The 25,306-nt window shown below is 38.5% G+C and overlaps 1 protein-coding gene across 5 annotated transcripts in view; it reads right to left on the bottom strand.

Moving 5' to 3' along the window:
- The window catches only part of UBE3D (ubiquitin protein ligase E3D), an 84,526-nt gene that overhangs the window by 34,576 nt on the left and 24,644 nt on the right, over positions 1-25,306 (bottom strand). For 3 of the 5 annotated variants that reach the window (XM_055714051.1, XM_055714052.1, XM_055714049.1), the window contains exons 8-9: positions 24,742-24,911; positions 287-425 (exon numbers count right to left, since the gene is read on the bottom strand). In XM_055714051.1, coding sequence (XP_055570026.1) covers positions 287-425; positions 24,742-24,911 — 309 coding nt within the window. Of the gene's footprint in view, positions 1-286; positions 426-12,018; positions 12,417-12,443; positions 13,575-24,741; positions 24,912-25,306 lie in introns of those variants that run through there. The other 2 variants (XM_055714054.1, XM_055714053.1) reach the window with 2 other exon arrangements.

The raw sequence follows: 25,306 nt of genomic DNA, 5'->3' as shown, positions 1-25,306 counted from the left end.
TAGCTACTCCAGCCTAAATTTGATGAAATTTCTTTAACCATCTAACTTAATTTGAACGGTGATTCACTGTTTAAAAATCCAGTAACATTTCCTGCCTTGGTCTTCATTTAATACAAATGAAAGAAACAGCACTACCAGAAGTTCCCCATTGCTATATTTAATATAATGGAGAGTCATACGACTATAGAAGACAAACCTTTACTCTGAAAGGGTTTATGGGCCCCAGGGATCTCTCTTTTTTTTCTAGAAGTAATACTTTTATATTGAAATAGCAGACGTTACTCACCTGAAAAGAGTTCATGCATCGAAGCGAAGGTGGCAGAGAGCTGGTGCTCAAACTCAGTATCAACAGTAATTCCAAACATGTTTCTGATGGAAACTTTAAAGGATGAACTCCAATATCATCTTCCCATGCATCAGCAAGGCTATAAAGGGAAAAAAATATTTCATTTTCTAAAAATGTATTGAAAACTGAAGTTCCAAATAAGTATTAAGAACATCTCCTAGTATTGCGATAAAAGATTTTCCCTGTAGAAGTCTGTTAAGTGTTTTACCAGAAATACAAAGTGAGTTTACAGTACTTTAGTCGTACCACCAACCTTACAAAAGGATACATAATGTGAAAGGAAAACCTAGCATACATTAAAGCAATCCATTCATGTTTCTAATTTAAAGTTTAATTGTTTCTGAAACAAATTTCATCTGCCACTGACAATTTCCCATCATATAGTGGTCTATATAGAGAGTATTCTACATAGAACACAATGTCTCCAGTTTCAATGCTGTTTCTAGAAAGAAAAATATCTTTTCACTTCAGAAAAGACAGGAGGTCAGGCGTGATTTTCAAAATTGATGTTTATGATGCACTCACTGGAACCTTATTACAGTTTATACCAAGCGAAAACGCAATCCCAGATCATTTTATACAGCTTTCTTCTTTAGATGTATTAAAATAAATAGTATTTCTAGAGCTAGTCATAAAAAAAAACATTTTGAAAGCACACTTGGATAAACTGTTCCTGCTACCACATGCTGAAGAACACAATTAGTTCAACAAGATTAGCTCAAAACACAAGAACGTTCCACTTTCTATTGTTCAGGCTTGTTTCTTTCTTAATGCACATACTGTCAGACTGATCAGTGATCCAGTTAGTTTAATAATTTTACCTGAGCAGCTAGTATCAGATACTCCAGAGCAAGACAGACACCAATTATTCTCAGCTGATCTGAGAGCATCACTTTAGAAGACGATGCTTGCTACACTTCCATGTCCAAAGCTTCATGATTTCATAATTTTGTGGCCAGTTTATTTGAGGAAAAGACTGCATAAAGACATCTAGACTAATTATATTGCATTTCTTGTTTATTAATGGTTCAGTTATTAGTATTTCCTGAAACAATCCCAGTGTATTCCCTTATTACAAACAAACCATGTGTGTCCTAGCACTTACTGCTCCAGGAACACTCAAGTCAGGAATTAGTCTTTATGGCATTTAACACAAGTGGTTGTGGGAAGTTACTGCTTTATTGGATCATTTCTTTTGTTCTTCTTTACCCCTGTTACTCTTGGGAGTATTTTTCCATTGTGGAGGAAGGAGAAAAACATCTATGCATAAAAGAAAAGCAAACCAAAACAAAACAGCCACCCACCCACCCCTGTTTTTTCACCTTAGTTTCACAGAACCTTTCTGTATAAGGAGAGTTGTCTCACTTCCAGCTGCTATCGAAAGAGGTAGACTGGCTGCCAGTGCTCCCCATAAACTGAGCCCCCACAGAGGACAACTCAGCCCATCAGCTCAGTGCTTCCTCCCAGACCAATCCCAAATGCCTACAGTCTGAGCTGGCTGAGACTTCTGTGGCCAGGCAAACAAAAACTGTGGTTTGCTCTGCTGATCTTAAAAAATAGAACAACTCAATTTGACATTAAGATAGGGCAAATTGTCAGAAGGAGTTTTTGGGAGGGCTGAGGAAGAAGACAGGAAGGAAACCAGTAGGACTCAGATGTGTACATGGTAACTTTAGATGTAGACAGAATTTAGCATGCATGTGCTCTGTTCCCCTGCTCTTCAATACCTTTACTCAGCAATGAATTCTTGCTTCTAAACTTCCCTTGAGAGAAAGCAGGCTGGGCCAAGCCTGGCCCTTTTGTGAGTAAAGGCAAGAGCCAGCATAATTCCCAGACAGCATAGCTTGCTATGCTGGCTGAAAGGAATAAGGGGGAGGTAAAACAGATTAGCTGAAGAAAGGTGAGGTTAACAAGAGAAATAATGCTATTTCAAGTTCCTCCTTCTGCAAACATTCAACTTTTCCACATTGCAAAGAAGTTTTGAGATTCTGGACTTCCTAGTTTGACAAAAAAACCAATAATTATGACCCTCAGTATCAATAAAATTCATAAATTCTACACAGATTCTCTAAGTCATCACAGGGCGCAAGACTGCATCTGCTTTATGACAGGTAAAATCTCACCACTACATATTGACCTTGACAGTGTTTGAGGGAGATATGACTCAGCTTTAGAAACCAGGGTTTAAAACAATGAGATGTAGTAAAACATACTCAGTAAAATGGTCCAAACTAGGAGCATGCTCTAAGTTAAGAAAAGGGCATGTCAGAGTGAATTTGTTCACAGGACATTAAATCCACCTCTGTAAATCATTATCATCCAGTTTTGCCTGCCAGTGTTCTCACCAACAGGAAAACCCAAATAGTTCTAAGCATCCTGTCTGTCACTCCATCCTTTCCTCTTTTCGTTATGCTCTCCTTCCCTAGAACTCTTCAACTTCTTAGCCTATTTCAACCAAATTTTCTTAAGATCTCAAATACATCAGGTTTGGGGAAGTTTCGTGTTTTCCTGAAAATCAAGTGTCTGAGCAGTGAGGAGAAATCCACATTAGTTACTCCACAGTGAAAAGCTGCTGATGGAGCTCAGCCACATATATACTGGTTAATCAAGTGATACTTACCTGGGAAAATATTAGCATAAGCTCAACTATATGACATTTCTTTCTAGCAAAGCCAACTACTATAAGCAAAGTAAACATGTTCTTCACAGCCTACCATACTCCCTAATGAGTGAGCCAAACTGAGACTCAGTGCTTTTACTTAAGTGCACTCGATTTTGTGTGTTCAGGACAACTGAAAAATAAAACCTCTTAAGTTTTGGGGCAGGAACAAAGGTTGGTGATAATGGAACGGATCCCCAGTAATACCAAGAGTCAGAGCTCTTCCCAGTGTTTACCAAACTTGAGATGCAGCTTCTGCAGATCAAAGCAACACCTCAAACTCGCCCCTTCTGCTCCATCTACAAGTTCCTTTCATCCACGAAAACACAACAAACAGACATGAAATTAAATGATATAATCAAAACCTTGACATAACTTTCATTTTGAGAAAGACAGAACTGCATATGATGAATGTTAATCAAACTGTTCAATATATTTCTGGCATACATTTCAGAACTGAAGTAGGATAGAAAGTGAACACAGAATTCTACTCAAGGGACAAGACACTTGGCTACTGTGTTAGATGCTGATATGAAATAACTATGTGCTATGTGCTGAACTGTCAGAATGTAGCATTCAGAACCAGTAAGAAACAAAGATGAAAGGCTGAAGCTATTTTCCCCCTTGTATTTTTTAATGCTTTCTCTAAGGAAGGGGTTATTTGAAGGAGAAATTTAGGGCATGGTATGATTGTCACATTCCGATAACCAGTCAAAGAAATACAGCTAGGAAAGTAAAATTCGTACAGTGATATGTGAAAGACGTTTTAGAAACTGAAGTGGTATTTTCAAAGCTGTTTAGCCGATAAGAGTGGGAAATCCAGGGAAATTTGGATTTCTTTAAAAAAAAAAAAAAATCAGCAGCTGTTATCTGAAATTCAACCAATTAATTCTGAAAGCAGAGATGAGCAAAACTTGAAAACAACTACTCAGGTAAGACTAAAGATAGAACAATTACTTCTCCAGTAGAAGTAATTGATCATGATGTTTTCAGATAAGCACATTTGATTCATCATGCATCAGAGAACGGTATTTCTCCACTGCTCGTTATGGAATTGATCCCAATGAATTGCTAAATGCCTACATAGTTCAGAGTAACATTTGAAAACTGTGTCTTTAAAATACAAGGTTTAAGGCACCAAAATCATGAAATACATTTATTTCCTAATTCCTTGATATAAGTACTAGCAAACAGAGTCATCCATCAGGTTATGGAACCCACCCATAATGTCCTAAGTCTTCATGAAAAACACAATACTCACAGCATGTCAGTGAAGCAAGAGAAACCTTTGTATTTCAAAACCAGGAAAAAATGATAAGGATTCTCACAAGATTTTCAAAAACTGGACCAGACTTCTCACTGGACTGCATTTCTTTCAAAAGAAGGCCTCTTCCATCAGTGCCATTTATGGCTAGTAATCACCCTCCATTACACAGGAGATTCACTTCAAAATGCAACTGTCACAGCAACAGGCAAAATAAGTCTGCTTTTCAAGCGGAACAGGTAAGCCCTTTTTTCCTTTCCAAAGCATCCCCACCACCACCTCTGATTTACCAGACTACTTCTATAAATACATGAACTTAGGGTAGTCTACACAGCTGAAAACTGTAAAATGAAAAAGCTCTTACTCAGAGGACTACTGACTGTTCCTACCAAGGCACTGAATTAACTTGACTTGATTAGTTATGATCTACGTAAATGCGCTCTGCATTTAGGGCTGCAAATGCTGTGAAATCCTTGAAGGAGATTACTACGTTATTAGCTATGGCTTCAGTGTTTCGCTGAATCAAGGCCGTGCTGAAGAATCCAATATAAAAGCTGACAGAAACTCAGCCCTGAGTCTCAGAGTTCACTGAATGTTGTTAAGGCTGCCTTTCCACGAGCTACAGCTCTGATATAAATGACAGATGACTTTACTTAACCAAAGGACAAACCTGCTAAATTAAACAACTATTTGTAAAAATTATTTAATCTAAAAACATTTCTAAATTATGGTTGATGATGTGTCTATATACTTAATATACCGGGAGGCTAAGTTATTTATACTTTTAATTATCCTTGCAGTGATCTAAAAATGACATAAAAATCAATGCATGCTCATTAGCTACCTAACTCTTGCCAAAATTTAAATAATATGGAACACTAAGAAGTACAGTGCTTACACAGCCTACAGCAAATTCCTTTGGAAAAAACAATACAAAACAAAACCCAACTTTCTTTACAGAATCACTGCTTCCCTTCTAAAACAAACATCTGCAGTCTTGTTCTAATGTTGTTTATTATACATCCTCAGTAGCTGGGAATGTTGTGTGGGTTTTGAGCAAATCTTCCCTGGGATCTATACTACTTGCGTGGTTTCCTAAACGAATGTGTATTTAATGTCTCATAAGAGACAACAAAGGGAAGAACAGAAATTTAAGCCACTGGTGTCCTTGCAATGAAGTGAGTAAGAGAAGAGCAACGTATCAAGGGAAGTAAGAAGACAGACGCTAATGATCTAGGGATTCACATGAAGGAGGGGCTTTTTCAGATTTATTGCAATGGACTGCAGTGGCCCACAACAGAAGCTCCATTTCTAAGTTTTAAACCTTAATTTTTTTCAGTTCATCACTATAGAAACAGGATGAAGTTTTATTTAACTGAACTTCTATACTTTAAGTAGTCTTAAGTACTCTCTCCTATAAAGCATTCTTATAAGAAATTTACAGATATATCATCCTTATAATAAAGTTACATCATATATCTATTATATAGTACGTAGACTTCAATAGAGTATACAGAATTATATATTAATCATATATATTCATATTATTACACAATTATGTGTATTTCTATAAATTAATATAAACAGATATAATAGCTGTATACAGAAGCATGTGACCATTATTAACAGTCTTCTGTCTTTTTTTTTAATGCATATTTTGAATGGAAAAAACTATGCAATTCTGGAGTCAGGTCAAAAAGAAGTTTTCTAGAAATCCGCTACAAAAACAATTCAGCAGGCTTAAAAATACCTTATTCTACAAAATGTAAGTCCTTCTTGAATTTCAGTGTGACACCATTTGAAAAGGACAAGTTATTTAATACTAACAGGAAAGGCTTATAATGAAAATTCAAATTTAACCTCAACAGAGTACTGTCTGCCCATTGCCATAATATTTTTCAGAAGGGCTGACATAAGAAGTATCAAATGTTCTTGTAATGTTTCAAAGGGCCTTTGAAGTAAAATTATGCTATTTGTTCCAATGAATGCTTCTGTGATTTAAAATAGATACTCCACACACCGTTTTCTCATTTCTAACTCCAATATGTAGCATAGATTGGACAACTCCTGCTAAAAAGTACATTAAAAGACAGTGGATTCAATTATTCTGTGTGCATTAGAAAACTGCATATGAATCGCAACTACACTGTTTTTATTTCTGAATTTTAAATTATTTTACTACTTCTTGACATGTTTTGATTATTTTGAACTATTTAAGGGAAGTCAGAGAAGAAGTAAAAGCTGCCTATCTCAACCTGTAAAGTACAGGCCAAATTCTCTTTCTTTTGTTTCACACTAACCAACATTTTTATTAGACTCAACTGTCCTATATTAACTTAAACGTAACTACACTGGTTTTGGTACAGTTATTAAAAAATGCTACTAGCACGAATAAAAGCCTGTGAATAGCCCACAGAATTCAAATATTTTTTTTTGAAAGTGGTAAAGGGCAAAACAGAAAACCAAACAACAGTGTCAGTATATTGTGCCAAGGCAGACAAGGTTGTTTACAAGTAGATTATTCCTCTGAAGCACAGAAAGCTATCCTGACATAATGCATCATTTTGCATGGAAATAAATCTCGAGATTTTAATCCTGTCCAGGAGTATCTTTGCCCTGGAGCATATGATTTCAAAAGTAATACTCAACATACTTCTCCGGACTATAGATTTTTGGGTGTTCACCAACTGCTTTTCCACATTGCCTTCCCTCCTCCAGCTGGCTGCTATGCAATTTCAAAAGTATTAATTTTAAATTGCAAACCCTATCACCCATAAAGTATTTTCATTCCACTGCAAAACAGCACAAACTGTACAGTCTCTGCAGAAGACAAAACAGAATTTCAGCTGCAAGAATCACTGAAATAAAGCTTAAACATCCCATGGAAGGATTAGCAGGTGCTCATCTATTCTGCAACCTTTTATTTGAAGAGTCATAATATCTAAAAGGAACGTATGAAAAGCTAAATCAAGTGACAATGTCTAAAGCGGATTTACGTTCGATGGGACACCTAGATGTGTGGGACCACAAACACTTGCAAATGTACTAAACTTAAAATTCATAACAGTACTCAAACCATGCACAGATGGTCAGTGGGTATAACTATCATCTTTATTTAGTTTCAGCACCAGGTAAGCAAAAATAGGCTGACTGTAGAATGAAGAGAAAAAGGAATTTTAATTTTGCAGGAACTGACCTTGGACATAAAATCCCAAGCCTGCCAGGTACTTCCCAGGAAATGTTCTACCAGTAAAAGCACAGCGCGTAGAGTGGCAGCGACAGCTCCATCCACAGAGCCAACCCGTAACAGCAACTGCCTATGGGGAGAGAAATCCTTTCTTCATTCATCTGCCAGATTAAGAGTTTGTGGCAAAAGCTGAAGCTGTAAAAGCAGAAAACTGCAGCAAATCTTCATCAGTTACAATGAAGTTCTGCTTTAGAGCATCTGACCGAGGAATACAAGCTCATGGAGAAAACAGCTCCTGCTGGGCTTCTGATGCTCAAATATATAGACATAATACAAAGAAAACATGGCAGACAGAATTCAACAGGTTCACGATGTGTTTCCTTGAAACTACTTTTTACAATTCCCTATGTTATTTTAGCCGAGCTGGGTGCAAGAGCAGAACTCACATATTAATTTATAAGTTCTACAAAACCAAGAAAAGCATAGGAGCTTGGCTCTTGCTGGGCATTGCCTAAAGTCTGCTGTGACCGTTCTTGAACATCCAAACTGTGCAGAATTGCTGGTGCAGCTCCAAAGTACAATGTAATTGCAGACTTCTCAGCAGCAAAGCAACATGGTCCCACTAAAAGAAGTGAATTACTCTCATAAAAACTGCATGGCCAATGCTTTAGAATGTGCTTCTTCACTTTAACCGCTGTGTTAAGGCTTTAAGCTGCAGTTTTTGAATGTCTTACTGCATCCCAGGTGGAAAGAATTCAAGTAATTTTTGAAAACAATAAAGATTGGATTGTTGTAGCCAGATCACTGCTGATAATTCACCATATTGGAGGACGGCACTGCTGATGGTCATCACCATCTAGACTGGCAACAGTTCTTCACTCTAGACTGCAGTTTTCTTGGATATGCCTACAACTCAGAATGAATGGATAGCTTTGCCTGCTCCTCAAAATACTTTTCTTCACCTTTAGCACCTCTTGATTCCTTCCTGGATACATCTTACTCTACATTAGAACAGATGGCTCATAATTTCCCTAATGTATGGCAATAACTGTAGACTACTGTGCTTGGGATGGATGCAGAGGACAGAGAGCACTGTGCTATTGACCTATGGCTAAAAGCCTGACTGGTGCAATCTCACTTACAAGGAGTATCAAATGTGAGCAGCAGCACCACTGACCTAAAAAGCCTCCCTTCCCAGCATGTATCAACCCAGTACTCAAATTCTGAGGTTACATCTCTCTTTTTTTTTTTTTTTAATTTCTATTATTTATTTAACCTTCCAACACTTCAAGTATGTAGAAAAAAGAAGGGCCACTGCCCTGGCAAATGGGAGTAAGCAGCCTCTAATAACACTCATTTCCTAAAGGGCAGAAGTGCACAGTAGGGCTGTAGAAGAAAAAACTACTATGTAGAAGCTCCTTCACAGCAACCGCTGACGTCAATATGGCTACTCTACAGTAAACGCACAGTAATTCTAAACAGTGCACCCTTGAAAGATTTGTGTAGGTTCAAGGATACATTTCCAACTGTTCATGGGACTAGCGATGTCTGGTGGACCAGCTGCCTTCCTCAGCAGATTGTTCTTGTAACCATTGTTTTCAACCTACAGTTTTTTGTCATTGGGGGATTAACAAGGATGCCCTCCTCTATACAGCCACCTGTTTTACAGAAATTGTGTGAACAGTATCATTCCGACTGTTTATCTCCAAAATTGTCCAATGTATTTAAAAGTCAGGGGCAAGAGAAGGAGGGTGGGGGTAACCGGTGAGGCAGACAGAAAGTAGTTACACACATTTCATTTCCCCAGAGAAAGAGAACATTATTTGCCTCAGTGTACTTTTTCCGTAAACCAACCTCAAGAACTTACAGAACCTTATCAAAGGACAACTCTGCTTGTTACCTCTATTCACCTTCCTACTTGTATGCACAGTAGCCAGCATCTCCTGTACTTAGCCTACCTTCCCACCTGGAGACTGAGACAACAGGCTGCCTCTCAGCCCCTCCAGGCATCATGACACCAAGCAGAAGCCCCAAAGAAAACACAAAATGACTCTGCTCTCACCTGGGCTACACTTCCACAAAACTTTCCTACAGGAATGATTTTACAGACACTTTCCTCACTCCTTTCCCTCCCACAGGTTGGAAACTCCAATCAAAATATATGAGGAAGACTCAGGAGGAAGACATTTATCAATACGGGCATGTCCTGAGTTTTGAGTGCCCAGTTGCTATCAATAGCACTACTCTCCTGAGGTTTCTTTACAATTCATCCTGAAACTATAACCTTAATTTAAAAATGATCCAAAAGAGATGTTATATTGCAGAACATAAAACATATGGTGTCAAGTAACCTATCACAAATACAAGGATGCTTTACCTCAACAGAAAACTTGCCCATGTACAAATGCTACATTCAGCATCTGAGAATTACTTCACACCATGTAAAATGTGAAAAATTGATAAACAGGCAATCAAAAAGCCCAAATCCATCATTCAAAACAGTGGCATGGCAGATCAAATACAAAAAAAAAAATCTGAACTAGTTCAGAATGAAAGATTGCAAAAACCTCACCAGTGGTCTGCCTGGAGTCGTTAAGGGTCAGATGATTGCCACGGTGCTTAAGAAATAAAAGACTTGTCTCATTTGAAACGGCATTCAATTCGCTTCCATTCACCCCTTCAGTTCTCAGATGAGCAAATTATTCAAAGAGCAAATGCATAAGAGAAGTTTAAAGCTGCAGACAGAAAAGAACTTAGCTTTCAAATAGGAGCAAAACTTCTCATAATGAAAATAGGGGCAGTGAACCAAGCTGCACCACCTTAGCAAGGAATTTTATTAGTTATCTATTTCAAAAGGAACAAGTATCAGTGTCCAAGATTTAAAGACCACAAGTACCATTCTCGAACTCTTATAATAATTCTAAGCAGCACAAACACAAATTCAAGAATTATTTTATTTCAGCTTCTAATTTCAGCTGCGATTGACTTGTTTCCAGTTTCATCTGTTTGAAGTTCTCCTCTTCTCACCAAGACATTACTGAAGTCAGTCCAAAAATACGTGGGTCACTTGTCCAAAACAGCTACCAGATGATTTCTAAATTGGTAAATCTGATTAAAATATCTACAGAGTAGCAGCAACTGTGTTGTGTGCCCAGTTTCAATACCCATTATTGACAAACTCTAGAATCTCACAGATACTGCAGAAAAAAAAATATTCAAGAGAAAAAAGGTAATGGTTTGGGGCTTCATCAGTGTCCTGGTTTCAGCTGGGATAGAGTGAATTTTTTTCTTAGTAGCTGGTACAATGCTGTGCTTTGGATTTAGTATGAAAATAATGCTGATAACACACTAATGTTTTAATTGTTGCTAAGCAATGCTTACTCTAAGTCAAGGACTTTTCAAGTTTCCCATGCTCTGCCAGTGAGCAGGTACACAAGAAGCCAGGAGGGAGCACAGCCAGGACAGCTGACCCAAACTGGCCAAAGGGATATTCCATGCACTAGAATGTCATGCTCAGTATATAGATGGCTAATTTCTTGAGAGAAACAAAGAACATTTTAAAGTTTCTGGATATACAGATTGCTCAGATTTACAGAAGTGGAAATGTCTAAAGCAACTCTGTAACTTTGAAAATCTGAAACTTAAAACTTCCTACCAACCACACTATAGCCTCTTGTAAAATATTTTTCCTAAAAATATTAGTTTCAATTTTTATAATTTAATTAAATGGTCTAATTTTATATGAGATTTTTAATTTCCAAGCCCTTAGAAACACTTTAATTTCCTAGTTACTGAAAGAAAACAAGAGGGAGTTAAACACAAAGTACCTCATGAAATACATTCCATTTAATTCTCCTCCTATAGCTTCCTAGGAGAAGGCAGTAGGGGGACACTAAACTGAGGTCCCAACAGAGGTATACATGAGTAAAAATTACCTCACAGAGAAAGAACAGAGATTTGGGTGCTGAAGAATGAGGTAAAGAAATCAGCTTAATTGTACAGGAGAATTAATCCTCCTGTAAAGAATGAGACAGATCTTTTTCATCTTCTGTTTTTTTCTTCAGTGTCACAAGTAGTTTCCTTCTAACAATGATAAAAGTCTTCCCCTGCTGGTTCCTAGTACAGTGAAATGGCCTTAAAATTCAAGAGGTGCTGTCACTCCATTTTTCTTTTTATATTAGCGGTTAATAGTAACTTTGGCTTTGCAGTAAAGGGATACAGAGGAAAGATCCTTCATCCTTCTCTTCATGATTTCAGTTCTACGTTTATCAAATTCTCTTCATTTTAAAGTGCTCTGGACTGTCTGAAGAGCAGCTTTGCTCTGCATGGCTAAACATAGAGAAGTTTTTGTCTTTAACAAGGGCTTAGATAAATAATCCCAAGTCCCAGTGGGTCTTGTTAAAGCAACATCATAAATTTTTTATACTTCCTTATGAGTTTGGAAAAAAATATGTCTACGTATCAGTCTGAGCTCATGCTGACTAATGTGGCCTTAGGGAAGGGACTGCTGAAATTCAAGCGTCTAGCCATTAGAAATGAATTTATAGATCCAATTATGATAAATCAGCACAGGTTTATTAAGTAATGATTAATTTAAAAAATAATTAGTAGTTACAGCTGTAAATAGAAGACATGCAGAACCAATGCTTAAATGCTGTAAAGCCGGTGTAACCTGTTGTTTCCATGCACTGTGAGCACGCAAGGAGGTATTAGCATCACTCAGTTTTAGGTATTCAGTGACCTGATTGATGAGCAGGGATGAGATAGCTGATGAAGATACTGGTCCCAGCTGTTGACCCCGCCTGGAGATCTGAACTGCTCATCACTCATTTCCTAAACTGCCACCGTTCACAGTGCAGTGTCTTTAAACAATCCAAAACTGGCAACAATTTACCTTCAACCATATGCTCTAAACTGCAGCAGCTGAGGACTTGACTGTCAAGTGGCTCAGATGTCTGTGCTGCAAAAGGAGAGCAAACAGTTGGTACAGCTAAGACCATAACCAAAAAGCAGGGTTGGCTTAAACAAGACAGCTTAAGTTCCTCATCTAGGCAGCACAGGGAGAGCAGCAGTGAGGTGGTATCCTCCATGGGCGGGCAGCAAACGCAGTAAGCAGTGTCACATCCCCTTGTCTCGTTACCAGTGGTCATACTGCAGTCCCCAGTAAAGGCCCTAACCACAAACCAAGGGAGCATGGCATTAGGCACTATGTCAAAAATACGGCCCATAACCACAGAGCTCACAGCTCATCTATCACTTATTAGGACAGAGCTGCAGGTTGAACCTTCTAGGCAAATGATGTGAACTGTACTCACATTAGATGCCAGTATCTTCCCACCAGCTCTCTCCAACAGCCTACCTCTCACTGCTCCTCACCACTGCTGTCGGATCAACCAGCAGCCTCAATGCCAGCACCTAGTACCAGAGGGATGGTGTCTTTGATACACTGTGCTGTCCTAACAGTACCGAAATAGGTGTGCGTTCAGGGTCCTAGAGTGGCAACAAATAGTAACACTTACTTCCTCATCATAATCAAGTAGACAAGCAGAAAAGAAAAATTATTTTAAAAAAAGATCAAATTAAATCAAAGTTGAATGAACCAATCGTTTGTATGACCAGCGATGGCACAGTGCTGCTCTTGCCCTGTACTTACAGCTCTGGGTTCCCTGGCCACAGCATAAAGCACTTCCCTGGATGTTCTCATGCAGGTTATTCCTACCAGCTGTGCCACATGAAGATTTGCATATGCTTCATAAACCTTAATTCCCTTTTTAAGACCTATTATACCTAGCAGGAGGCCATTTCTGAAGTTGAAATGGATTTTCAGAACAATATAAAGATGAAAATGTTTTCTGGCCTCTGATTTTTAAACCTCTGGGTAAAACTAAATCACTTCCACAGTGCTGTTGATATTCCATATAGAAGTATTCACAAATACCAGGCACTCCAGAACATTATGCTTGAATCCAAAGGGAGAAGTTATCCTGCTGTACAAATAAAAGCTGTAATCACTGTTCACAAAAAGCTCTCTGCTTGCCGCTTTAAAGTTTTCTTTTTTCTGGTGTACTGACTTCAGAAGAGAAGGAAATTCAGTATTTCAAGATGTAAATACATGAACCTGCAGCAAAGTAAGGAATACCATGAATTACAGAACTGGTTGATCCTGAGAATTCACTGACAGCAAAATTTATTATTTCCACCCAATCAATCCAAACTATCATCAAACAAAAGCCTAATTACTAAAGTTAGAACTTCACATATGCCGTATCTTCCCCTTCCCACTGAAGCTGTAATTTTCCTGGAACAGTTTATTTTTATCATTGTTGTCTGTCTTCACTGATATGATTGTCCCAAAATTTGTACAAATGCTTACTCTCTGCAGTTATAACACAACACTGACATTAAAATATCAGGTGTGGCTACAAGTCAAATCCAACAAGCAATTAAATCCTAAAAAAAACCCAACAAACAAAAAACTCCAAAAAACAGCAGTCAAGAACACAGCCTCCTTTCTTAAAAATAACATTAAAGTTAATTCAAAAGCATAAACTGGCACAGCAATGTTTTTGACGTAGGTCACACGTGTCCAAACTACCTTATTTTACTACATCCCACAGCCCACTTTGAAACCTCACAGTAGACTCATTGCCAATCTGGAAAGATCAACTTTCCACTAGCCCCTTTTCCCTGTCCTCAGCCAGTATGTGTCCTCACATGTCTGTCAGGTTTCCTCTGTGCATGGAAATATTCCTCCACAAATCACCACTCCATCCTTCACAAAACTGTCCCTAGTTTTAACACCTCCTCTCCTCAGAACTAATTCCCAAGTTTTCCCTTTCAAGTGCTCTGAAGCTTTCCCCTTCTGTCACGGCAGAGATTTAACGGTGTCTGTACAACCCACGCTTACATCGATGGAGCCCTCCACAGCACTTGTGCAGCTCCTGCAGTCCTGCTGCTGACACAAAGCAGAGCTGGAGGAATCACACACGCCATCAGCCACCCTTCCGAGACAGCACTGTGGGGGCTGCACTGCGCACACACGTGTACCTTGATACAGTCAGATCAGTGAATCCAGGTTATTTTCGCTCTTTAATTTAGTTTTATGAGCTTTCATAAAATTTATGGATCAAGAAGCACGGAAACCTAGTCTCAGCTTAGCAGCACGAGGAACAGGAAGCGGAGACATAGAGCCTGGGAGCTCAGTCCTGGACATGAGCAAGAGCAACAGAAGAAAACAGGAAGAGAGAGGGGATCTAGACTGAAGATTAAATCTAGATTTAGCCAAGTTAAGTCAATGCTGATGCAGGAGCTGATGTTACAGACAGACTAAAACCCAGCTTTGATGAAAGGAAGTAAAGTAAGCATGGAAAGACTGAGACACAGACACGAGCTCAATGAGAAGAGAAGCCTTTGAGTAGATGACCTTGTTCAAAGCCAAGGTACAGCAGCTGAAAGTAAGACAGCTGCAGATAAAGTACTATAAATCCTCTGCAAATAAAGTTAATTAGAACGGACTTTAGATGTAGGAGAACAACCACAAGTAAAGAAATAATGCCATAATCGGTAATTACTAAACTCTTGAATAGCAGCTCAATCAAGACCGTGGTACCAGTGCAGCTCTCCATGTACATGCAATCTGGTCACTGAAGAGCTTCCAGACAGCAAAAGAAATATGTTGAAGGTGAACTTCAAAGTCTTTTGGCAGGTCCATGACAGAGTTGGAAAACTGAACTACAAGGCATCTCCCATCCAGAAAGCTCATCTCCCTGAAAAAACAGCAACTGTGTCGAAGCATTCCTTTTTGCAATTCTGTTACACTTGATCTTAAAAGCAATTCTGTTTCTTGACAACATTATTCCTACTAGAAGGCTCTGCAGGAACCTCACTGCTCTGATATTAGAAAGCTTCAAATCTCCAGTCTAAACTTTTTCATAATCAACTATATCTGTACGTTCTCTCCAATTTCTACTGAAGGCAATCAGTGAACATTACCGTTATCTGGTATGCACTACTACCCTATGTTCTTGAAGCAATCTGCTGACTTATACTTTCATCAGACCTAACTGGTGACACAAGAAACTCATCTGGACAACTGTGTTAAATTCACCGGTCCTATGTGTAAAGGAGAGCTGCAGAGATGCCAAAGATGTCTGCAGAATTGCTATGTTGGGGGGCAAAAAACAGCTTCTCAGTAATCAATTTCTTCATGCACTAGCCAGTGAGTTTCATCAGTTTCAGAAAAACAAAATATAGTTTTCAATAACATCTCTCAGCTCAGCTCAGAGTTTGTATTTCTTAATCATCATGACATGCTTGAAAAATCAGAGACCTTTATAATATTAATGACAAGCAGCCACTTCTGTTTGAAATATGACAGCTGAAGAGCAGTTTGCAACACTAATATGCAAACAGCTGAAAACAGAAAGTAGAGACTATCAATGGATAGATTTTTTAGGTACAACTACAACCAGTAACCCTTACATTTGTTAAGAATATTGGATTCAAAATGCATGAAATCATTAAATATCTGATGGCTGTTCTTAGAGTCCCTTTAAGTCCCTCTTTCAGAAGATGATTCTTTACATTACCAGCATTAATTCCAGCTAGTCAAAACTATGCTGGATTCTCTCCCCAACCCCCCTGCCCCACTTAAAAGCTACTCCCCAGCTTCTAGAGGAGGAAGTTTAAAATCTGGGGGGAAAAAAGTGTAAAAAACACTTAGAATGCTTCAGCAGTGTTTTCCGTAGGCCACACAATTATTTCCATCACAAGACACCAACTTCAGACAAAAATGAATGAACACATGACATCGCTCAGCTACATTGCTTTGTGAAAGACACACAATAGTCGGGAAGCCAGTCAACAAGGAAAAAGAAATACACATGAAAGTGCAAATACCTCAACAATATTCAATAGTTCCATATTAAAATAAAACAGTTTTGGAGGGTTCAGAAAAATCATTGTCTACAGGGGAACAAAAACTGTGATTAGTTTAAAACACAACTTCTAACCAGTTCTGCTACTGATACTATGCAGCTGCTCGGTACCAGCTGAAGAGCCCCAGCTGCAGCACTGGAGACACGGACATCCTGACAAACACGCCTGCAGTCATTTCCTTGAAGAGCCATCTTCAATGAGACATGGTAAAATTTTGCTTTCTCCAGGAAAGCCAGCGAAATCAGGGCCCACAGAAGCACTCGAGTTACTCCTGCACTCCTGCCTCCAGGCCTATGGAGAGCTCTAATATCAGAATCCAGTCAGTGTCACGGTGAAGTAAGGAAAAATTTGAAGGCTTAACAGGTATTATGGTAATGCATACACTTTGGGAAGAATGCAAACCAAATTTAGTAACTCTTTTAACAACAGACAGAAGGAAAATGGGCATGGTCAATCAAATAGCTCACTTCTGAGTAGATCTAATAGTCCTGCCTTCAGTAACTATTTGACTGAAATTCTAAAATTCTGCAAAAATTTATATTCCTGGAACACCACCTTCCACCTTTGCCGTCAGATCTCCTCTTCTTCCTCAAACACTCATATTCACACAGGTACCACTTGTTACACCTATTAGTTGTACAAGTTACTTCATCTATAGCTTAAGGCTAGTACGCAGAGGAGCCAGCATGAGGACTGCCTGTTCTGTTTTGATGCTTAACAGCATTCAAAATAAGCAACCAACAACAATATCCTATTGTTGTCACACACAAATGGAAATATCCTGAACAACTTCACAAATTAGCCTTCCTTGGTCTCAAGTCATACACTCCCAATCTTCTTTAGCCTTACTGATTTAAAAAGTATTGCAAGTTAAATTAGCAGCCTAAATAATTTTGTTAATCTAAGTACTGTTAGTTTACACAGCCTGTCATGGAGAAACACAATAGAAACAACAAATGCTAAGTAATTTAAAACAGACCAAGATCCTAGAATTTAGTACATCAAGTTTTGAGGTTTAAATAGTTCTTGTCAGCATTCTGTCCAGCAGGCTTTTATAAGTTTTATTTTTTCACTCTTGGCTCGTTATCGGATTCCTGCCCACTCAAATGGATCCCGCATTTAAAAGACATTGCAGGAGTTGAGTACTTACAGTCCCCGAGTGAACCTAACAGTCTCTCTAAGTCTGTGAGAAATGAAGTGTAAGCCTTTAAGTGAAAAGCTGCTATAGCTTGACATACGATTATGAATTTATCCCCAGCGGATCACTATTGCATTTAGGCTATCTGGCTTTCAAAACAGCAGTTTTACAAGGAAAGCAAAATGGGTATTTTAAATAGATATATATGTGTTATAGTAAGACCTGAACAGATGTGACATTGCTGACCCTCCAGCAAACCAGCCAGTAACTAACACCTAAATGTAATCAACAAGAATGCTGCATGCTGTAATCCCAATGCGAAGTTTAGGATCCCCATGTTCATCTTCCAGTAGGAAATCAGAATTGTTTACTAAAGCCCCAATCCCAAATCTAGAGGCAACTCACTGAAACTAGCAGGAGATCAGTTTAGAAGAGGTCAAAAGAGTACTACGCAGCAGTAGTGAACTTCTGGAACTTGCTGTTACAAGAGATTGTGGAGGCAGACACCACCAGTAAGATCAAAAAAAAAAAAATTACTCAAATTGCTGGTCAGAAGACACACGAACAGATAGTAAAGGAAACAGGCACAGCTGTACCCTCCAATATCGTTAATACACCTAATTGAGCTGAGCAGTACGAAGAAGTGCTGGAGCTCACATACATGCTCTGTTCTAAAGAACACATCTGGATGTCAGAGGGAGGATACTGGGCTAGACTGTACACTGCTATGGCCCAGAACGGCGTTTCTTACATTATTATCATCCTATAAAAGGTGAATTAACTACCTGGCAATGCAGCTCTTTTACACTACACTTTTAAAATTAGTTTCAGATAGTCTACCTGCTTTTACTTCACAATTTTTTCCCATTCAGCTTGACATTGCTTTCATTTCCAATCCTGAGATTCCCAAAAGAGCTTAGCTAGAGCAATATGCACCACAGAGACACGAGAACTATCAAAATGGTGCTTACCTGAATTAAAGTGTTCTATAAATAAATACAAAGAATAATATGGAAAAAAATATACAAGCCTGAATTATTTTTTTCATTCTACCATATTACAGAATTGCAAATCCTAATTCAAAAGCGTATTAAATGTGACAGAACTTAATAGCATACTTATCTATTTTTTCTAAAAAATTAGAACATAAGAAGTAGCTAAGCAATACCACTTACAGTCATTTTCTTACTTTTACATTGCCAATTAGTATGTACAGAGCATTTAACACTTCTAATGCAGAGTACAACAGCAGTACCCTGCAAGAGGAGTAGTGACACACATCAGCATCTTTCACGCAATGTAAGAAGAAAGGCAGGCTATTCATCAGATTATTATCAAATGGCTAAGCGATTTGGGATTGCAAAATCCCTTTTTAAAAAAAACAGTCAGAATCCTACCTCTTCCAACTTCAACGTGGTGTCAACTCTTTTAACTTGCTTCCATGAAAGAATTCAAGAAAGGAAGAGAAAAAAAAAATCTGGAACAAAACGATCTTTCACGATCAATTTATAATCATACCCACTCATTTAATCATTCCAGAAGTTTATTATACTACAGAAATCACCTTAAAGAAAGCACAGAACAGTGAAACATTGGTCACTCCTCAGTCAGTCAACTCTTGGTCTGTGCACTCCCATGTGTTTTCTACAGGCAAGAGTTACTGAAACACTATGAAAAGGCATTCTATTTCAGACGTACAAAAAATCAGTGAAACAGGACACAGTTTGGTGCTTTGATGAGATGTGAATTACTCTAGAGTTACATACAGAATAAAAGCCATTCTTGGGACAAATAAACAACATTCTGGAAAATATCAGTAACAGCTTCATAAACAGCTCGCTATACACTGACTGTAATAAATTCACTGGGACTCAAAACCTCCCGGTTTTCAGCCACAAACTGAATTTGCTAGCTTATTCTGTCCCTCTAAAGCTAATAAAACAAACAATTTCTGCATCATTTTTCAACTCTCAAATGATAAGCAGCAGATTCTTACATAGGAGAAGGCTCCTGCAAAACCTGTAAACCATTCAGAGAGACTCTAGATGCATATGAGAAATAAAAAGCTACCAATGACTTTTTGACAAAGCTTTGCCTAGCACACACATAAAGGGAAAAGTGTAATCTCCTTTAACTGTACCTTCACATATATTTTCTGAGATCAAGTTATGGTTGAATTGCCATGTAACTGTATTTTCAATTTTCTTCATACATTTTTATGACAATCTCACTTCAGCAGTATTTACCATTATCAGTCCCAGCAGTCAGGGTTGTTTGCATAAGGTGTTATTTGCCAAGAACCTGATAACTTGAAAGGAAGACCTCTTCTGTCTGCACAGCAGATTCAGAGGTGGAGAAAAGTGGAGGGAATCAACTTAATCACATACACATCTTCCATAAATATCTAAGTAAGAACGGAGCAGAAAATGCATGGGCCATCCTTCTGTAATGGGACTCAACGACACCCATAACATACTTTTTTCATAGGTGACAAAAAGAAATGACAGCATATATTTTCAACTAATTTGTTGTAGAACGATTGCTCACAAACCTCCCGCAAGGGTTGGAAGCCTAACTGCAGACAACCCCATCCAGAACTCGTGCTATCACACACCTAAGTGTTTCCAGCCCTCTTTAACAGCTGAAGGAGTAAGATACAAATCAACACAAAACTTAAAGGCTACCTTCAGGAAGATCAGAGGAATAGGGCTCTGCAAGGAGAAATGCCAAAAGCTACACTATAAATAGCATGTCTGGATATACCTAGCCATGTCTTAACTTCACAATAACTTAAAAGCTACTGAATGTTCTTAAGCAATGCAGTCTAACATACAGAGAATACCCAGCACGCAACTGTTACTAATTCATTGCCAAAACAAAGGTATATGGAGAGAGGCTCCTCATGACATGTTCTTAGTTAGGTCCTACTCCACATCTCAGTTGCTCTCCCAGATACTGGAACAAAAGAGATGCTTCTTTCATTTACAGACAACACGAAGCTGGGAAGGGCCATCAGAACACCACATGTTGGAAATCACAATGGCCACAGCCAACAGAGAAGGTTCTGAACAAAATTAGGATGTAATTTGACAAAGGCCAACTGCACAAAACCAGAGGAAGGCTGCTTATTAGACTGCAATCTACCAGAAAGGATCTGCTGGTCAACACGGATCAGCAAATGGAACATGAATCGGCGTGTTGTCAATAAAACAGTAGATGCCATGCAAGGGGTAATCACCTTCTCAGAAACGTTCAGCCTAACTCAGAACACATTTTTGTTACAGCAGGATCGGCCACCTCCAAACAGCTATAGCTCCAAAGAGGTTAATTATCACTGCAGCTGGTAACACTCAGCAGCCAGTAACGAACCGTGAACATTTATCCTACTCAAATGTTTGTTTCCTTTGCATTGTTAACATTTAGAGTAATCCTGAATGTAAGGTATGGTGAAGGACAGGCCAGTGATTTACTGGAGGAGAGTTTCGCTGCTCGCTGAAGCATGGTGGTGTTCACAGAACATAATTCCTAGTTTAAGGGGAAAAAACACTTCCGTATCTGAGCAACAGAAATAAGCATTATTTTAATTATGAAGAATTGCAAAACTGTGCCCTGAATAAAGATGGAATAAAATGAGTTTTGGAGTGAGACTGTACATTTCTCCTGACATCCTAGAAGTCTGGAAAAGAAAGATCACATATAAAAGCTACTACAGGCCCTCCAAGAGAAATACTCAACTGCATCCAAAGGAATCTAGACCGAAGGGTTACTTCAAACAGCAGGTGCCTGAATGTGAATTTAGGCAATCCCAGCTAGGCTCTCTCTAGCAGAGGCAGCTTGCCAGGGGAGAGTTTCACAAAGCCCAAGACCTTAACTGGTACGATGGAACCATGTATTTATCTGACAGTAAGTAGACTTATGCTTGTGTAAGTAAACTAAGTACAGATTTTCTTTCATTTCTTCACCCCGGTTTTACAAATGTGTGATTATGTTATTATGTTTAGATATTACAAATAAACACTTTTATTTCTAGATTACCTTAATCTGTCTTAACCTATGGCCCAGCTACTAAGCACAGACTCCAGTGTCCAAAGGTAAGAAAGGTGCTTCCCTCCCATCACACAGATCAGATTCTGCCACTTCAGGAATCAGACAGGACCTGAGTGTACCCAGTGACTCGCAACAATTGAAAAGGCTCTCTGACATGTAACAGGGTATTAGAGTGCACGCTTATCCCTTGCAACCGTTGGGGTCTAGGTCACAAGCAGACCTGTTGACTGCTTCCTGCACACGAGGTATCCTTGCTTACTCCCCACTTGCAGGGAGAAGACCATGGGCTCTCAAACCTTTGCATTATTTCAAAGGCAGGTGTGTGTGCAGAAACAAGCAAGGTAAGTATTATAATTATTGTTGAAATGTGGGCATCTAAAGCATTTGGAACTTGTGCTACTCAAGAAGTCAGACACGTCGTTCAGAATCCTTGAAATAATATTTGAGATCTAAACTCAAACACATTGCATTAAACAAGCTACGCTGGTTTTGATATTTTTGGTTCTGCTGTGTTTACATTCCTGTAATACAGAAAGACTTCAGACTTACTGCACAGATCCAAGCAGTACTTCAACCCAGCTAAGAGATGAGTTAGTGAAAACATACTGAAGTGCTAATGTCCTTTTTACTGTTCTTTACTAGAAATATATAAATGGGAAAACAATTCTAAACCAATAGTTACTTCAGTTTCTGAACCTTAAAAAGAACCCTCTGTTCTTTCTCTTCCATTGTTGCATTTGTCCAGGGACTGCACAGGGAAGATGTCAATTACTGTCAGAGGAGAATTAAAACCTTCTGCTCACTGCAAAATCCTAAAGATAAATAGAAAGTAATCTTCACAAACAAGTGATTCGTAACAAGTCTGTCTGGGGAACTGGAAAGAACTGACTATAATCTCAGTAAAATTCCGCCGCTGAGAACTCTATTCAAGAAAAGCATTTATGAATGCTAGGTAAGTGACTAAGTAGATATGACTTCTAGCTAAATAACACGTCAAATATATAACTCATAACTCAATGTGTGTTAATGTAATTACATGTTCTCAGTGATAAAGAACTGAAACTTGAAAGACAAAACTGTAAGTTACACTTCTGTAAGAGTTCCCTTACCACTTCTGTAAGTGCTAAGGGAAGTATTCATTTTAGAACAGGTAGTGATTCTTGCAATATCTCCCACTCTAAGAATAAGTTTAAATGATAGTGTTTTAAGATGTGTTTTGGATCACTAAATAACATTTAGATCACAAAGGTTTCCCAATGCCAGCTTCTGAAGCTACTATATTAGTAAAGGTAATTGTCCTCTTCCATGAATAATGTTAATTATGCATTATGACCTTTTCTCTGACTACTAGAATTTTGCATTCTCTCATGTCAAGAGTTAATTTCAGTTATTCAGTATTGGATCTGTTTGAAAAATGAAAGGATACACTTGGCAACATTCAGGATAAACGCTATGATGAATCACATGTTCTTGTAAGGTGTGTTTTTCTCCTACAAAAATATTTAAATTCATACGTACATGGTTGCTTGTCTGAGACAACATTTTTGCTGTACTTTTATGAGGTCTTGGGCTATAAATTAGCTGCATACGAACTGAATCTGGAGGGAATGTCTTCTAAATTTTAAATACATCTGTACATAGTTAGATCTGTCATCTAGTTTCCAAGTGTTTAAAGGAAAAACAACAAAACCAAACAACTGTTTAAGTGTGACCTGTACAAAACCAATGCTTTCTTTTCTATCACTGCAGAAACAAAAGCAGAAAATTATGCTAAAATCAGATTCCATCACCTGCAAACATTGGACCCACTGCTTAATCAATATTCTCTTATCTTTGTTCTCCAGCAGATGAAGGCTTTAACATGTTAGGCAGTGTATGCTTTTCATAATGTAGACTGCAAAGCTTGCTGAAATCAAATGCTTCCTTTATGAGAGCTCCAGTTGACTTGGGCACATCCAAGAAAAACATTTATATGGCATTATATTCAACCACCTTCCTTGCCTCTTCTCTCTTCCCTTCTCTCAAGGCCCTGTTTCTTTTTGAACTAATGCCACCACTGGGCTGAAAGCAAGTTAAAGCTAAACACAGAAAGGCTAGATAACTCAATGAACTTGCTGAATCATATCAAAAAAGGACTTTCCTTTTGAGGATATGCTACATGCTGAGAGTAAGCTATACTGATACAACATTACTTATGTTATTCTGCTAGGCTACATGCACAAGTATATTTTAACAGAGACATTGTTAGATGCATTGTCCATGTATACAAAGATGATTATTATGCTAATTTACTGAGACCCACCAGACAACACCTGTAGTGCTGAAGATAACTTGGCTTAAACAGACAAATTCCAGTCCTGTGAACAGCTCTTTCTCTTGCAAAACAAAGCATAATTTTAAGGCAAAAAAGGTCAAGACTGAAGCTGGAACAGGGAGGTAGGATTTGCTGAACTATTAACTAGCCACCTCTACCCTCTTGGCTTCAGCTGTACCAGAGGTCCAAATTCTTTACTGTGCGAGTGCAGAGAGGGTTATTCCCATAAATAACTTGACAGATGAGATCAGGTTTTCACACAAAACCCAGAAATTGAAGGCGAAGAAGAAGATCTAGTTAAACTTGCACAACATTCAGGAATCAGCCCATGCTCCTTACCTCCCCTCAATTTTTCCTCCTCCCTGAATTATATCACCTGGAGCTACAGCTGCAGGGTGGCATGGTCTGAGACTATATGGGCAGAACTCACCCATTGTCCATGGGATTCCTAGCACCACCATCCTTCCAGCTTCTGCCAAGAGCTGGAAAAATGGCCAAGCTCTGAAAGTTAACACAGGGGCGGGGGGGAATGCACAAACGCAAAAGCAATTACTCTCCTGTGTAATGGAGACAACTTCCATTTGTATTACATACCTAAGTTATCTACAAGTGCCCCTAGAAACAACATAACTCTTTAGTGCAAAAACTTAACAACTAGATTTTCTCCAAATACCAAATATGATTCCACTATTCCTCTGGTGCAGAGAGAGGGAGGGAGGGAGAGAGAGAGAGAGAGAAATTGTATGCCATTTGAACAGACTGTCCAAAGAACCTCAAAAAAATATTGCTGGTCTGAAATGCAATACAAATCAAAGATCAGAACCTGAGGTCAAAAAAGGCTGTACTTACTCCTTATTCCTGCTTTTAATGCATGGCTGGTAAAGGACTTTGACAGCATTCCAGGTCCCCACTGGTCCAGAGCTAGGCATGAAAATATCTCCAAACAGTGTAAAAACACTGTGGGAAGAGGAACTTCCTGAAGACTCCACTAGCAATGTGTCAGAATTTAAAAGCCACATCTAGAAATGAAGAAATAATTTATTTTACTGTAGTTTACATCAATTTCAATTTGTTCCTTTACTCTGATCCTAAATCAACTGATACTAAAGCCATATTCTCACAAAGTTTCTAATAAAGTGTTAAAAAACATAAGTTCATGGTTGATTATTCACACAGTCTGCAGTTTCTAGTAGAGAAAACAGGTTAATACAATAAACTGATGTCTGATTTATCACAGTCACTCACTCTTAAGAACATTATTTCTGTGAAGCTGCCTCTTTTTGTGGCTGCAGCACATACCCTTTGCTAGTAACAAAAGAAACAGTCCCATGTTGTCTGTTTCACTACCAAATGGATTATTTCTCTAATTTCATAGGTTTTTAAGAATCAGTCGAGCATATAATGTTGAAAAACT

This window comes from Falco cherrug, chromosome 6 (genome assembly GCF_023634085.1).
Source record: "Falco cherrug isolate bFalChe1 chromosome 6, bFalChe1.pri, whole genome shotgun sequence".
Lineage (NCBI taxonomy): Eukaryota > Metazoa > Chordata > Aves > Falconiformes > Falconidae > Falco > Falco cherrug.
The sequence above is the reverse complement of the archived record's forward strand: the minus strand, read 5'-3'. Positions and strand labels throughout refer to the sequence as shown.